At 34.9% G+C, this 18,905-nt stretch overlaps 1 protein-coding gene across 1 annotated transcript in view; it reads right to left on the minus strand.

Annotated features, from left to right (window-relative positions):
- LOC113551480 (protein tiptop-like) overlaps nt 1-14,234 on the minus strand; it is a 60,792-nt gene extending 46,558 nt beyond the window's left edge. The window contains exon 1 of the mRNA XM_026953746.1: nt 13,669-14,234. Coding sequence (XP_026809547.1) covers nt 13,669-13,708 — 40 coding nt within the window. The 5' untranslated portion in view covers nt 13,709-14,234. The remainder of the gene's footprint in view (nt 1-13,668) is intronic.
- Between the last annotated feature and the right edge of the window lie 4,671 nt (nt 14,235-18,905).

Here is an 18,905-nt window from a genome sequence, read left to right on the forward strand (position 1 = left end):
TAGGTAGGTGTATATACTATAATGTAATATTAAATTAGCTTTGCCTTGTCGAGCACTGTCTCGTCACTCGGTTGAGGAAGCACGTCACTCTGGACAACAACGACGATACACACAAACACGTAAAAACAGGTTTTCGCTCTCTTGACCGCAACAGGTATATAAATATAATATGTATAATCGACAAAAACCCATAAGAATTACACCACACACACACACATACACACGCACACAGACTTACGATACAATCCATCACCGCGGGGAAAGAGGAAACCAACATGATAAAATCATATATCCGTCACCAGAGTAGGTAACTACGCGACCAAAAAAAAAAAAAAACAAAACAAAACCGACGAAACCTGGCACTGAAGCCAGAAAAAACTTTCTAGGGGTAGCGACAGCGACGGTCACGGCGCAGCCAGTAAATATATAGGTGAGTATACAATTTTTTAGCTTCTGCTGCAGGTGATTTCGTTATGTAGGTACGGCAATCGGTCAAGGGTCGGTCGGGCGCCGCGGGAAAAAGGTCAGAGGGATGAAAGTGAACGGTGGTAGCAGTGCCGGGGGACGTCGGACGGAGGAGGACCGGGCGGTGTGCCCCACCTCGAAGTACGATCGAACGGAATTAGATTGAAAATCGCGTGCGTGAGTGTGAGTGTGTCGGCCCCGTTGTTATTTATTTCTCTTGAGGGGCATCCATCCATGTCTATCACTTGGCAGTAGCCGTGCGAAATGTCTGTTTATGTGGGCCCCGCGCTCCAGGTCCTCTGGGCATTTCCTCAACCCCCCCCCCAACATCTAGTCAAAAACGACGGTCGGAGGCTGTGAATATATATCCTTTACCCCCGCAAAGGCTGGGAGAAATATAAAAACGCGTTACGTTCGTTTTTATTACTGTATATAAATATATAGGTATGTATCTATATATTCGTGTAGAAGGTATATATATATATTTCCAGTACGTGAGACGGCGGTGGCGACTGACGCGTTCTTCGACCTTCTTCCACCATATTATTTCCAACGAATTTCCGCATCGACTTTTTAAGACGATTCGTATTTTTATTTATTTTTACAACTCTTTCCGCGGTATATATAAGGTTTCTTTTTCGTTTACTGATTGTTCGACCATATAGTACAAGGTGCGTAATAATGTTACATAACATAATATAGTACAGGCGTAAGTGTTCAAATCAGTGTGGTGGTAAAAAACACGTTACGAACTACGCACACTCTGACGATCATATTCACAAAGGATAATTCATGTATACACAATACTTTATTAGTTGATAAAAAAACAGAGCAAAAAATAAATACATCTCTGAACCGCCTTGTTTCCACCACCCACTCTAACACTGAGTATAATAGACCGTTTACAGTATACCTCTTTACAACGCTTTTGGGGACCACCGATGTATGTTTAGAATAACTCATTTTATTATTGATTTTTGAATGTCCGACGTTCTATATCCTGATTGTTCGGCGACGCAAGTGCTCGAATAATATCAGCGAAACAGAAAACGGTGTATAGGGCACACGTCTGATGACGATAAAGACTAAACGAAAACGACGCTGACAGGTAAAATAAATTACACAGTCACATGTTATACTATATTATTATCATCTATTGTATTATCTACTTATGGGAATATCTAACCATACAATGCAACTGTCGCTAGACAGAAATGGACACCTATAATAAAGACTTTTGAGTCCATTGGTTTCAAACTCCGCGTACGAAAACGTTTTGATAATATTGTGATGATTGTATGCAAGAAATAAGGATATAGAAAAGGAAAACGCATGCATCGTCATCACGAAAAAGGACCTGCTTCTCGAAAAAAATTAACATATTCATCGAGGAACATTCGACTGAGGCGAAAAACGAAACCAGTTTTGGTGCTTCGGTCGAGATTTTTTTGACAGATTCTCGAAATCTATGCCGGGGAAACAACTACGACGACGTAAACACTCAAACACGTATAGGTAAACATTGCGCTTGTGTCTTATCGGTCTCCATTGTTCTGTACGTCAATCCCCTTCTAGACAGAGCCGGCGGCGGCGGATATCGTGTTCCATCGGTGCGCGCGACTCTCTTCGGACACGAAACAATAATATTTTTTATTTAAATGACGAAACGGACGAAAACAAACATGCATAGAGACGACGTGACAGTCTGCGCATACGAAAAAAACCTGCAGTAAGTCCAATTCCATAAAAATAATAATAACGCGCGTGCGTATATAAAACAAACACATCAACCTCAGGAGCCCAGGAGTCGTTGAAAGCGTACATAAATTAAACCATAGCACGACATAACATTATTATTATTATTACCTACATATTATTGTTTTTAAGTCCACGTACAAACACAATAATATAATAATGATAATAAAAACCAACCACTCCGACGGCTCACCGAAATAATAATAATAATATTATAAACGCGGTGACAAGAGAAGCAAGAGACAAGAGAGGCAACGTACCACGATTATGACAGGTGTACGCGTTTATACGTACCATGTAACCTACACGCGGGTAGTATAAAAATAATTGTGCAAACGATTGAGCCGATAAATAAAATTATGTAGGTCCGAGTAGTGTACCTGTTCCTATTCCACACGTAACATCACGGATAATATTAAATATTCGACGGGCACTGAAATCGCGTTTTATTGGAAATGTCTGCGACGTCAAACCACTATTTACACAATATATTAAAATGATTTATAATATTTCATACTAACAGAGCAGCTATAATATAATGTACGATATTATAATTCTATACATATATACAATATACAGCGCGTATGCATTACACAACGCACTAAGCGACAACTAAAAAAACGTAAAGCACCTGTAACACGTTTATACAGAGTGTACGCACATGACATACACCTATATTGAAATGGGATTTCAACGTACAATTTCCAAACGTTATTGGCGACACGCCCTGTGTATTACTTACCATTTACCACTCGACATATACATGTAAATAAATAATGTTTAAAAAAAATTACAAATCGAAACCAGATTTGTGTGTGTGTGTGTGTGTGTGTGTGTGTGTCGTGTAGGCGCACTCCTTAAAGATTATGCTATGACGACGCCGTGGTCCATTGCCGTCAAAAATAATAAATTATTGTGTAAATTATTCGAAAAAATAACTTGAATCCTACAAAATTCTAATAACAATACTGATCCGTAATCCTCACAAAGTAATAAAACAAACTAGGCGGCGATTAAACTATTTTTAATTATTATAAACGCTTCATCATATCGAGAAAATAGTCTCGCGACAAAAAGATTCATATTATTATCGTCGTCAAAGTCGTCATCATCATCATCGTATTATTATTATATAGGTAGGTAAATATAATATCTACCAACAAGACGTAGTATACTACCATATATAGTATTATAGAGGTAGATGCTCGTATAGACAAAATTACAATTATTACGGCGGTGCCAGTCTCGCGCGGGCGCCATGGTCTATTATTTAAAGCAATAAAAATCAGGCCAGTAAACATCGGGTTGAAATTCGTTTTTTTCTGTTTTCTTCTAGCGGCAAAAACTGGCCGGAGACAATAAACTATACAGCACACACCTCCGAAATAATAACGACGTCCCCGACTACATGTATTATACATTATATGTTTGGGTGTAAGTATACCTATTATATTATATCGAACTAATGTATCATCAACGTCGTATTCGGAAAACGATCGGAAAATATTATGTTATAATACGTGTACACTCATTCTGCGTGGGTAAACTTCTAAACATCTATATATGCAGTGTGCCTATAGTATATTATTATTATCTTTATATTATATATTATTATTATTATTATATAGGTTACGGTGGCAACGGTGCAGCCAGGAAATAATAATAGTAATGCCTTGCGCACGTCTAGAACGAGGTCTCGTAAAAATATTAATGAAAATCCCATTCTTGTTGCCGCCGCACGCCCTAGGTATCTGATAAACAGAGCGTCCCCACGCCGAGGGGTCGCCATTTAATTATACAGTAATAATATTTTATTATTGTTATTTCCTTAAAATCCCATTATATTCAGCGTTATTACTTATTACTATTATATCGTAGTCGTTCCACTATCGTTCGATCGTGGTAAAAACCATCTTCAGGAAACTATATTATTTTCATTCACTATATACTTAAGTTGAAACCTAACATCACTGGTTATTCGAAAATCTCATAAATGGCTATTGTGTGAAATTCAGATTATAAATATGTAAGTGTGTGTGTTTTATCAGGCTAGATAACAAGTAACAAACGTGCAGCAGTCGATATACACGGCACACATGATTTATAGCCCTGTTGTTATATCAACATAATAAGTCAAGTTATTTGTAGGACATTTTAAAAGCAAATGTATTACGCATCGGAAACGTTTTCAAAGAAAAACCGGAGAGAGAAGCGCCAAAAATATAATAATATTAATTATTATAATACGTATTCGGCCATATTATTATGTCTTAAATCACATCTATTATGTTCATTATTAAATATTATACGTGTTATGAAGTAAATGGTATTGCCGGTATTTGGTAGATATGTATACATAAAATTGCGACGAACCGTTTTTTTTAAACTGTTATTTTGAAGGGGCATCGATAAAATCGAACGTCGATGTATAATACATATGACACAACTTCGACCGCACATAGAGACCTGAAGAAATGTACAAAAAAAACACACACACACAAACACACTACATATACTGTGTAAGTGTAAAGCATATGAAAAAAAAACGGTCCTCGGAACGACTGACGAGTAGGACCCCATTGTCTAATGACAACGAAAATAGAGATCTGGTGCGATCTACTAGGATATCATAAATGATAAATATATATATAATAGCCATGTTATGTGTGCCCACCCGTCTGGATAACATCTGTCTCCCATCGGAGACACTGTGTTCAATGCGGCGCTCACGACACGTATTTTAAAAGCCTAAACCAACCCCTGCACCCCGCAACAAGACTTTTTCATTACTGGTATAACTATCATATATTATATACATAATATATTATATTAGTTTCGGATTGACAGCGGTTTTTTTCCTACAAAGTCCCGTTTCTCGGTAGGTAGGTATATTATGTCATATGTATATATAAGATATGTATTATTATGTTACAGTGAGGGGTACACGTGAAACATTTTTTTCTTTTTTTATGATTACTATTTCGTTGAGCAAACAAGTCTAAAGACGGCTGCGATCAGGACGAATGTAATAATTATTATTACACAATCATAATTGCGCGATGATGAGACACCTGCGCGTGAAAGGAAGTACGGACTAGACAAAATGCAGGTCTGTATGATCCATCATGAGGATAATATGCACATTGGTAAAACCAATAGCGGCCCGAATGCGGGCATGAAACTGCTTGTAGTTTAATATTCGAAATTAAGATGTGAATAGATAATAAAATAATATTATATTCGTTATTACAACAATTATTTTGTTTTCTGTAGTCGTATCGATAATAATGACTGAAAAAATTTGAAAATATGTTGTCTTTCGATCAACCAAATACCACCAACAATAATAACAGATAACAACGAATACTTTAAAGATTTTCGAAATAATTATTCAAAGAATCGCATAAAATCTCAGTTTTTTTATCTCGATAACGGGAGCTCAATTAAAACGTTTACTTACTGGCCCATTGAATTACGGCACCGAACTTGTATGCTACTTATAATAATAATATGAAACGAAAAGAGAAAACTTGTTTCTCTAATTAATTCAATCGACTGTTAATTTGAATGTATTATATTTACATTTACTACAACAACTGACCCCTCCCCACACACCACACACCACAAACGGATAAGAACCGTGGCCACCAGTACACACGTATATTATAATATATTTATATAAATATCTATGTACAAGTAGCGTGTGTGTATATATTATAATATTATACGACGGTAGTCGGTACAAATTTATACATAGGTATTATATCATTATACATCAACACTATGAACAAAAATAGTACTTAAGTGATACCTAGGTATAGCAACGTTATTATTAGGTAGGTACCTAAATAATTGTTATAAATATTAATTGTTTAAAAATGATTATTTCGGGTACGTAAAAACGTCGACGACACTATGCGCTACCTATCATCAAACCACAGCCAGTTTGACTATGTACAGCGAGCGGTGACGAGGGGACAGTGCACGCACGTTCAGCTGAAAAAATAACTGTCGTGCGTGTGTGCGGTGCGCGTGACATTGTACACCTAAGTTATATATTATTTCCTTTTTCTTCACATTCTACTTTTTATTTTGACACCTGTATAAATGATGGAGGACGGAGAGACGTACGGAGGACGTATTCGCAATATTTGTGTTGATGATAAAATAAACAAAGCGACGCCTGCAATGTGGACGAGCGGTGCAGGAAGAACAGGAAAAAAAACGCACCACGAAAGGCCCATATTTTTCGTCGTCCTTTACAGCGACGCGCGAGTCACTTTTTATGTGTGCAACGAATGATTTATAGAAGTCACCCGAGAATTGATGTGAGCAAACACTAGGAGGAGGCGACGACGAAATGAAGAAAGGGAGAAAAAAACGCATCTTCCGAACGGTTTCCGAAAGCCAGTGATAATAGTTTTCATTCGGCCGACTGTATATTATATAACATATAATATAGGTACATATAGGTAGGTATACGCATACCATAATAATAAATAATATACACATATGTGAAGGTATAATATAACACATCGGCTCACCGAAATAATACGAATATATTATATGCGGTATATTAAAATGTGTGTAATACGTAAAAACTTGAATCCCGAGGCTGTTATTTACTTTTTAAGAAACAAAGAGAAAACGTGATTGACACGAAATGACTGTAGTGCAGCCACCCGAAAATTCGTAATAAAGTATATAATCGGTAAAACATACGCGTACCTATATAATATTATAAGCGCGTCTTCCCGTACCGATACTTTTATATTTGTTTATTACTCCCGTCGTAACGATGTTATGAGTTCATTATTATTTGGTTTTTTTCTTTCAAAACCGGTCCCCGAAAAATTAGGCCAACGGTTATGCATATTATCTTATGGTTATGACTATAATATCGTCACGTTTTCGGAAAGATACCTATATAAATGTGTTAATAATAAGTAGAAAATATTATTTGGTACAGTGTTATCATATTATGTTAGTGACTAATAAATTTACGTGAGTTAAAAGGAAGGACTGAAAAGAGTATATTAAAATAAACATGGTAGTAGTAATAACATCAGCAATTTATCGTTATGATTAGGTATGTTAGGGACTTATAAATATGCTATAATTACCTATTTATTATTATTTGTTTTCATATCATCAAAGTAAGATGATTATTAATGTTATATCATTGTTATTACTATTTTTTTTTTATCCAAACAACTCTTGACCGAGTTTCGCGCGCTTGTTGCATGACCGCCGAGGGAGGAGAAAATTTTGAATAGAACACGCGGCCACGTGAATGTAAATGCCACCGCGTGTAGGGTGGTTGTGGCACCGGTGGAAGATTGTGTTACACAAACCAGCGTGTGTGTGTGTGTGTGTGTGTGTGTGTGTGTGTGTGTGTGTGTGTGTGTGTGTGTGTAAAATACGTGTACACTGTATAGTATAGTCGTAGGTGTACGAGGACCGTAATTGTGTGAATAGAACGCTGGCGGAACGCCGGAGGAGCCTGACCAAAAATCCCAGAGAAATCTACAAATGCACCCCACCCCCATCATCCCTTTTCATATAATTCTCACTGTTGTGATTAAATACACTATCTTAAGAATATTGTCGTCGCACTGTATATATAGGTATATAATAATATTATATCAGAATTATAGATCGTATAGGCCATTTGTCAGACACGAAACCGAACAAATTTCGCGCACCTACGTTATAATAATTATTTATGTTATTATAATTTTACGTTTCGATTTTCGATTACGTGACAAAAAAATATGTGTGTCAAAAGAGTAAATATTCAACAGATGTAGTCATGTGCGGCCACGGCGGCATCGCAATAATAATATATCGCGTTATATAGTAGACGCATACGAAATATACATTATACTACTGCAGCGCGCGCCAGATACACAAGTCCGAATTGATTGATGCGTAAAACACGAAGAGATATGATTACAATAATGAAGCATAAAATGTCTACATTAACTAACCGACGGTCCGTGTGTCACCTCACGATGTGTGTCCGGCACAATACTATTATACTATACATTTCATGGCGTAGTTTGTCCCTAGACACGTACTTACTTAAAATACACAAAACACATAATATTGTTATATCATTTACCTATATCGTAATATAATTAATTTAACAAAGTTCAATATTCCTTATAAGTGATGTATATTTATCGTTATCGTAGGACTATTGTATGTAAGTTGAGATCCATTTCTCCTTTCGCAATATATTATACTATACTATATAGTATAGTAATAAATATGCATAGTTCCGTTCCTATACGCTTTACCCAGTATGATATACCTCATCGGATACGCCGTTTCGCGAGGGAAAAGGAAGGTCAAAGTAAAAAACCATGGATAGTCATAGAAAAGTTTAAGAACCCAGCTTTGCTTACGCAGGTAATTGATTTATAATCATCTGCATTGAACGCAACAAAAGATATAAAAATGTATTAACATATAATCCCTCGATTTTAAATAAATTACATTATGTTTATTTTATATAAATTACTGTTGCAACGATGACGCATGTGCGTAAGGTGTAATCTATAGATGACACATGATATAATATAGTAATACATAATAATATATTACATAAACAAACTGACAGACTATATAGGTGCACGTCGATTGCGCACGCCTGACGACGGTGCTGCGCAAACTTATATTTTCTAATATCAGCCCGGTGTAAAATGGAATTCTAGTGCAAATGCAATTTCTTCGAAAAACAAAAAACAAACCATTCTGGAAAAATAAAAACTAAAACCGTTTAATTTCCAGTTCTCCCGGTGTGCAATATATATATATATATATATCGGTATACTCGTATTTAAGTTATACGCACTGTCGCGAGTGTAATCGAGTTTTGATCGACCGCCTGAGCGCTCTCTCTTCCCGTTACAATATGAAGTGCAGTAAATATAGGTAGGCTGGCATAACGTGTGTGTGCAGTAAACGTGTCCCCTCCGTCATCGGTAGACATGTCAAAATCATTACGTCTAAAAGAGACGTCCGTGTGACACACACAATAATAATAATATAATAATAATAATGCTCGGCGGCGGTCTCTCCTATCTAATCTGTGTGCGTGTGTGTATATGCGTACAATGTAAGGTAACGCATCAATCAAACGCAGTGAGACTGGCGCACGCGCACTCGCACGCACTAAAGGTGAGACGAGACGATACCGCAGGTTAGGACGTGTATTGGAGAGAGACAAACATGTAGGTATGAGTGTGTGTCTCTGACGGCGCTTTCGTATTATATATAAATCGCTGTCAATCAACGTCGCGTTCCTTTTTTGTCTAAACTGTCATACGGGAAAACATCGTCTCCAGGCATGGCACACGTATTTAATAAATATATATATATATATATATATATATATTATACACTCGCAGTTACAACCCTTGGCCGTGACAGCAGTGAACACTACACAGTCACACAGACGACAAACAATATAATATAGTATAAACGTATGTCCTTATCACCGAGTCCCCGCTATAAATACCTACACGCTGCGGTCTATTATTTTATTATAATGCTTAATCCATACCCATTATATTATGTATAATAATATAATAATACACAGGTAAGCGCGTCCTCTCTTCCCGTCACTACGCCATCTCATAATAATATAGTCGTTAAAAATATAATATACACGCTATATTAATATATATATGAATCAAAGCGTTCGTTAATTAACACTACCATTTCATATACTTATAATTTATTTTTTACAATTATGTTTTATATTGTTGATACATCTCGACGGATATACCGTATCGCAGTGACTACTAGTTGGAAATCAATTATCAAACAAAATCGTCTACAAACAAAAAAAAAAAAATCCACACACTGACTTTTGTACTGAATATAGGTAGTATTAACTATTTATATGCATCGGCGATTTCGCATACGTTTCTATCGTGTGTGTAAAAATATTGTTATTTATTGCGTCGTATATCCGATGTTATTAAAATGTACACGCTCTATATATATGACGTGTTATTAAATAAATCACAATTTATTACGAGTTATTATTATTATTCACATACATATTATACATATATCTAGACCACTGTCTTATAAAAATATTCAACTTACGTCCAAAAATGTCGTATAATGATTAACACTTTTAGCCAATGTCGTATTCTGTTCACCTTGTCACACACAATATCAACTTTTTATCAGTTAAATTTATTTCAAAAAAAATAATGCATTGTCTTAATATCAATGCCATTATTAGGAAAAATATAAAGTATAGATAACCATTCATTATGGAAGAACGAATTCAAGCATAATAAATAATATAATTACCTATCATGTTATTTAAGTATTTGACATTGTCCAAAAATATTATAATTGGACATAAGTACGGTCATTGTGAGAATTGAATATAATATATGTGTGTGTGTTTTTGTGAAGTTTGCTTTATTGTGATATTTCATGATATGGACGGCAATTTATAATTAATTTAATATTGTTAATAATATATATAGAATATAAATATAAAATATTTTCAGTGTATGAAGGCTTAATTAAATAATTTATAATGATTATAAATTGTTGATATAATAATGAAACCAAAATAAATTTCCAATGTAATACAATACCAAGTCACGTTACTATTTTCTATACAGTGACGATAATGTTAACTGTAAACATAGAATTGATAATAAACGACAGACAGGTGCAACAAACCAAGCCAAGGGTACAGGTAATAATAAGAGAAATTGTGAACCAAAAACAATTTGAATATAGAAATCATATTACATTGAGTCGACACTGTATAGAGACGATAATGTCCAAACACCGAACCACGATTGTTTACATTTGTTAATAACGATTAATACTTGTACATTAAAATGTACCTACTAACATAAATTCAAAATTTAATTAATAATCAAATAATTTTTACATTTAAAGATAATCACCATTTATACTAGGGTTGTTATTTTAATATTACAATATTTTTAAACTTACTATACCATGGCATATTATATTATGGTTGAAAGGAAACATTGACGATTTACGAAACGATTTCTAAGCCCATAATAACCTATAAATTGTTCTATTAGAGTAATTACAATCTTGGTCTATGCGCAAACCATACATATTTTTACGCATTTCTGTATGCAACATTTTCTTTATTTCGGACGATTAAAACAATTTTGGGATACGTCCAATAACCTATCTACACGCTCGAGATTAAATATAAATGTAACGTGAAATGATGTAATTTCCGTGGCAAGTCGTCACAGCGGTGGACACTAATATTTTATCGGGACGTATTATGGAACAAAAACAACAAAATCGTACTCGAAACGAAATACAACAATTAAAAACTATCAGATAACACACATGGTTAACTACCAACACCGGACTGTGATATTTCATAACGAATTTTCTAATTTTATATTCACTATAGCAATTCATTATTATTTGAAACAAGTATTTGATGTCCAATTCTGAACTCTTAACACTATCTGAACACAAACCTTTTTCGCATTCAATTTTTTTGAACGTGTTATTACCTATTTTTGTCAACTTTTGGTCTTCAATGGAATTTCGTGTCACATTCACGCCGTACCTAATCTCATCTTCAAGCGTCAAAAAATGCTTAAAACACACAACAGTAAAACAACCACGTTTTCCTACGTATATAAAAATATGAATTTTACCAAAAAAGCGATACAAATATATGTTATATACAAGTTACACGCGCACTTGTTGATTTAGGCACCCGGAAAGGAGCAATAATCAAGCTTCATCGTGTTTATATACGTGCATTATATATTAAATATATACATATATATATATATATATATATATATATATATATATATGTGTGTGTGTGTGTACGAGAGTGGTGTATACACGTATTTTCTCTATATATATATATGTATGTATGGTGGCGTGCCCGTTTCATTTATCAGTGACAAGGAGAGAGATGCGCTTTACCCCCGGCTAGCCGCACACGCGGCGTCGAAAGCGGCAGCGGTGGCGGCGTTTCGCCCCCTGCTCTTCCCGCGACGCCGCTCTGTTGCTGCCGCCTGCACGGCAGTCTTCCCCCACGGTATATCTGACGGCCGACCCGCCGAAACACGCTGCCGGCTGCAAAACACCGGCTCACCCATCAACAGGTCCCACAACGAAATCTCATACATGAAAATATATAATACATACACCATAATATACTACACGTATTATACGTACGAACATTGGAATATATATACAATAAAATATTATAATAAGTCGTGGTCGTATCGTATAGCTACACCGGCAAATATGTGTTGTTGTATAACGACTATTATGATTGTAGTCACGAAGAAGAACGCGTTTTATATTTGTCACCCTGGGGAGGGGACAAAAATAAGAGATCAAAAGAAGGCGCCGAAAAACGTGCGTGTTTACGGGGGAAAAGTGTTAAACGTGGTCGCGGTCATCATTAATAACATGACGCCGCCGCAACGATCCCTGCAAGTCATTGCGTGTATCAATACCTTTATTAATATATATAATATTTATATGTATGTGTGTGTATGTACAGCAACCTGTGCCCAAAATTTACGACGCCTTTTTATACTATTATATAGTTTTCCTATAATATTATATATTACACTGTACATATAGTATCACCCTTAGAACCCAACGAAGCCGCGAAAATATCTATATAAATAGTGCACCAGGTGGAATTGGAATAAGAACCGAACTCGCGTCATCGTCTGAAGAAAAAAAAATACCTAGATGTTATAGTGCCCAGAAATCATAAACAATGACGAACAACTAAACATAATATTCAAACACCACGAATCACACGAAAAAAAATCGCGGCTTTATCTAAATACACCTATATTTAGACGAACAGTGGGTGTCCTTATATTGTAGCGGCGGCCTTTGACGAATAATCCCCAATCTCGTAATCATAAATTATGTGGGTATAATATTATACGAACAATATTGCGAACAATAGCTGCAGGGATCTACCTATATATGTTTTACGATCATACACGTGATATGAAAGACTTGAGTTTTTTCTGGGAAAGACGTTAACAAAAACTGTGATTTTATAACAAAAATCATAAACTCCCTATCGTAAATTGATTATTTATAAAAATAAAAAAATTCTGTTTATACCTACCTCTACAATACTCCTATACACAGGACAGATTTTCTAATATTTGATTTGAACGATAAAAACATTAAAATAATATACTAAAATACATGTCGTACCTATCTAAGCTATTTTTGGTTGAGGAGTAGTATTACAGAGCGTCCTCTGTTGTCTGTTAAATATGAAAAAAGCTATTTTTGGCCCAGGTGACTATATAATTTATGAGCTTTTACGCAGTTACGGGGAGATAATGAAAATGTTTATATACTTAAAAATAAATCAACTATGTAAAAAATAATAATTTTTCAAGTACATACATTTCATTCTTTTGGGGCAGTGTTGCTTCCTTCTGGTCATGATCGTGGTGACGTTACTTCGGTGCGGCAACTTGTGCGACGTACGGAATACTTCCTCCGAGCAAGACACGATGGAGCGCGAAGTACGCGACTTCCGAGTGCGCGTGGATGACAGAAATTCGCGTGTAACAATCACGAACAACACTGATCTTCGTTAGACATAACTCGTTTCGCGGGTATCAGAAACTTACTAAATATAATAAATTCGTAACAACGTACTAGTAACAATATTATAATTAGACGGGCGCGTAAACAGTCTCGAAAAATAAACACTATTTATTACACGAAACGACAAGAATAATGATAAAAAAAATTACAACAAAAAACAGTAATGGCTGCGGGTACGATATTATAAAAATTGCGATCGCGTATAATATATTTTATATAGACGAGTAGACGACTGACAAAACAATAAAAATCGTCAACCGACAACAACAGCGACGCAGTGTATGTCGGAGGCGGCGTCGGCGGCGGCGGCGTTAGTGGCGACGGAACCCTTGAAAAGCACAAAGACCACGGACGCGGACACGGCCATCACTGACTGACGGGTGTCAACAACGCGGGCCGACGACGACGACGATAACGCCGGTCGGCGCGCACGGTCCGATGGTTGCCGATCGGGCCCGATTGTGACGTCACGGGCGGCCCGGGCGTGGTCTGGGCGGCATTCGGTGACGCCCACCCCGGGGTACGGGCACATAACTCATCCCCGCCCGCCACCGGCCGGAGCCAGTACCGCTCCGGATCACTTTTTCGGCCGGCGGCCGCCGATTTTCCTCCGAGTCGGCGGCAAATGACGCCGCTGTATCACGCGGAAATCTTTCGGACGCGAGTCGTTGCTGCCGCACGCTGCACGAGACAATAATTATTATAATAGGTATGATTATTGATATTATAATATTATTAAAATTCAATTAACGATTTTTTTTTTTTTGATTTTTAGCTGTTTCGTTTATGATGTCTCAACATTATAGTCGCCACCCCACGGGCCGCATAATATACTGTATAATATTAATGCATGTTATACTATTTAGGCATTAAACTTTTTGTCTTTTAGCTCTTAAAAACAGTGTTTTCGGCCTCTCTTATTATGTATTGTACATACCTACCGTCTATGTATACAACACTAGCTGAACACGCTGGTTGTCTGCGAGACGCTCAAACAAACGTTAACCCGCTGACGGCTTCGAGCACTATGATGCCTATGCACTGTGCAGTAGAAGCGGCAGTATATATCGCAGAGTAAAGAATTATATATATATATATATTATATACATACACAGAAATGCGCCAAAACGATTTATAGCTCGCGCCGTGCAGCATGTGTGTGAGTGTGTGTGAATTAAAGGGCCTCGAGAAAACTCAAACTCGTAAATTTTGTCCAGTTCTCTGTCTTTCTCACAAGCGTGTGCGCGCGCGCTCCCATCGGCGGCAATAAATAGAATAACGCGCGCGCGGACGTTAGCTGTGCTGCAGCAGCGTATATAATATGCGTATACATTTTATATATATATATTATATTAAACGTGTGTTCGTGCGTGCGATTAACGTGAACGACATTGTTTGGGGGCCAATTGAAATATATACATTGCAAACGTTGACAAAACAACTGCGAAAATGTGTGTCGATAAAAAAAAATCTGTTTTAAATCGATTGTAATCGCAAATATTCTAGTCGCACACGAGATATACGCCAGAGATATTATTTTTATGCGACTAGTCTTGCGGGGAGTGTAATTTTATTTTCAAACGGTGTCTTTTTTTTGTACACGAACATGTAAAGGTCATATTATAGTATTCAACAAATAGTTTATAGCAAATCATTAAATCTGATTAAACTTATTTTAAAATATTTTGTCAAAAAATATTGACAACTGAATACATAAAAAGTTATAACTTGCAATATATAATATATCTAATCATAATTTTACAAAATGTTTTATACATAGATATATATATAAATGATAAATATATAGTTATAACAAAAATGTCTCGATTTAAATTTATAATAATCTTAATATTAATTATATTAAACAAGTAGTTATTTTTTATTATGCACATTAATATACTTAATATAATATATTAAGTATATAAAACGAGTAAAAAATACATATTTATTTATAAAAATGTAGGTATAAGCACCTATATATTATATTTTACGTCGCATACTTAGTTTTAAAGACTGATTTTTCCAGGTTAAATTGTTGATAAATATTTATAATATACCTACTATAGGCGTTCCTAGGTGCCTGGGCTGCCCCTGCAATTTTCAAACTGTGCCAGTCAACCAAGTTTTAAATCTATAATGGCTTACAACTTTTATTCAGAAAAAATCACACAGCAATTTAAGCGAGGTATGCATAGACGCAATTTGAGTTTTAAAATTGGGGGGCTATTATAATTTGCATGTGTGTATGCTCCCTGATATATATAAAGGTGGAACTGTGGAAGGAGATGTATACAAACCATTTTGGGGGGCTACGATTGATTTTGGAGGGGCGTAGCCCGTCCAAGCCCCCACAAATTGCGTTTATGGAGGATGAGGGATTTTTTGATTAATTAAGGGTGCCGGTCATTAGGTATACTTGAATAATGTTTAAAAGCTATGATCCAAAAAAAGAATTCCTTATTATGGCTTATAAATGTTTACTCAATTTATTAATTTCATATTCATCATATTAAGATATATAAGGTCTAAATAAATTTAAGAGGCAATTCGAGTGTCACTATATAAAGTATATATGTGTAAATTAATCTATTATAAATCAATATAACAACATATACGTATATGTATAATGTATATACAATAATAAATATAGAACGTACCTTTATGATAAGGTTTATTTTAAAATATTTTAATTATTTTAATAATTCAATTCAATTCAATATTATACCGGTATTAAAGACACAATTGTAGTTATGTTTTTATTGAAATTATATAATTATACACCATGAAGTCATATAAAATAATAATGATGGAAGTTCAAATCTTATAGTTTTAAAGTGTAATTATGATTTTATATGTCATATGATTATTGAGATAATATATTATATATAGTACAGTCTACAAAAACTAAATTAAAGTTGTTCTAGGTATATAGATACTTTAATATTTTAACAAATATTTTTCAAACAACATAATAATTGTGTTAATCACTTAAAATCGAGGTGATTTCAAAAAAAAAAAAATATAAAATTTGACATGCATATGAATCTATTATGAAGTATTATCTGATATTTGATGTACAGATCAAAACTATATAATAATACATATTTATATTTATTTACAAAATGTGTTTAAAGTTTGTGTAATACTCTAATAATAGTTAAGTTGTTCGTTAAATTGTTCTCTAAGTCAGAATTAGACGGTTAATGATGTGGATGACGAGGAGTATATGTTTAAAATAATACATTAAAAATAATGGTCCTGATTTACGTAGGTAACTCTTAATTAAACAAAAACGATTCTGTCCGTTACAACGTCCTGCACGTCCTTGCATTCCGGGCACAACGTCATCGACATTCGACAGACAACACAAAATAAGATAAACACACACTTTGGTTTAAATTTAAATAAATGTCACATTTATATTATCTGTTGCTATGTAGAATGTAATATACAGGTACATTTTCAGATAAAACGTATTATAACTTATAAGTTATTTTACTGTTAAGTCCAACATTTAAACAAACATAATATATCGGTAAAAAAACATTACACTGTAGGTAAATGCCAGTATACTGTATGCTACTTACACAGTACACGGCTTACGGCTTTTAAAAATTTAATTAACCATTTCTATGGCGGAAATAATAATATTATATTATACTCATGTCCTAGCTATTTATATTCAAAATGTAGAGTGTTTTTAGTTATTAAGCAAATTTATAGTTTACTGATAGAACATTCAATTTACTTACATTATATAATGTGTATACAAACGTTAAGTATAAATAAATAAATGTATAAAACATTTATGTGTAGGTACATCGTGTTTGTGTGAAAATAATTGACTGAATTCATAAGGTATTGTATGGAAATAATGTACAAATAATATTAAATAATAGGTAATATTATGTGCTCATTTAATGTGTATACCCAAAAGAATATAATGCACCTACTATAAATGAACTGTATCAATAGGTCCTATTCGGTCAGATTTCTCAGAAATCGAATACGCCGTAAAAACTACGGCGTTTCAAAATAGACGGACATTGATGCACTGTGTGTGTGTGTGTGTGTGTAATGTTTTAGTAAGTGACATACGGTCGTCGAGGAATCTAAAAAATAAAACAGTATTTGATGTCAATTCGAAAGCATTGACGATGGCACGACGCTATATGACGAGTGTGACGCCCCGTCGAATGACCTTCATCGTCGTCTCTTTTCACTTTGTTCTTCGTATACCCAAATACCCTATATAATCCGTAAAACTACAGTTGTAAATCGTATATAACAATACGAAAAGCGCAGGTAAATTACGACAGACCCGCACAGCCTAAACGTAACCGAAAACGAGCCAAATAAAATCCTACGTACCCGTAGTACAAAAACCTCGTGTGTCGTAACACGATTTCCGAATACCATTTTGGGTATATTATTATAATATTATTGTTACGTCCGTATGTTCAAATTATTGTGTTATTATATATTATTATATAACAATATACTTGCTGCTGAGTAGCTCGACTGTACAATATTATCATATCGTATTATTTGTATAAATAATATCACCGCGCTTTTGTATGAGTCTATTCGCGTTTGAAATAGCTAGGTATTTACACGCGTTTCTTATCGCGTCGACTTGCAGGTAGAGCAATATTATATTACTGTTATTTTATGTACCGATAATATGACGTATGTGCGTGATAAAAATAGCCACTAAAATAGTAAATAAATCGGTGCACCGTAATAATAATATAATTCTTGTGGGACTTGGCACGCGTGACGCGCGTGACACATCAACTATATTATTGCGCGGTGCACTGCGATCTGCTGGCCCGGCAATAGGTATCTATATAGGTATATATAGGTATATAGGTACCAAACTGTTTATATCTATCAATATGGTGTCGGTTTCTTGTGTTCTTAACATCGAGCATTGGACCCTGTAAAAATTATTTAATAACCAGTTATTAAGGTATAGTGGTATATATATTGGTGCTAAACAACTTAATACTTAAGGGTACCTAAATGGC

Source organism: Rhopalosiphum maidis, chromosome 2 (genome assembly GCF_003676215.2).
Source record: "Rhopalosiphum maidis isolate BTI-1 chromosome 2, ASM367621v3, whole genome shotgun sequence".
Taxonomy (NCBI): Eukaryota; Metazoa; Arthropoda; class Insecta; order Hemiptera; family Aphididae; genus Rhopalosiphum; species Rhopalosiphum maidis.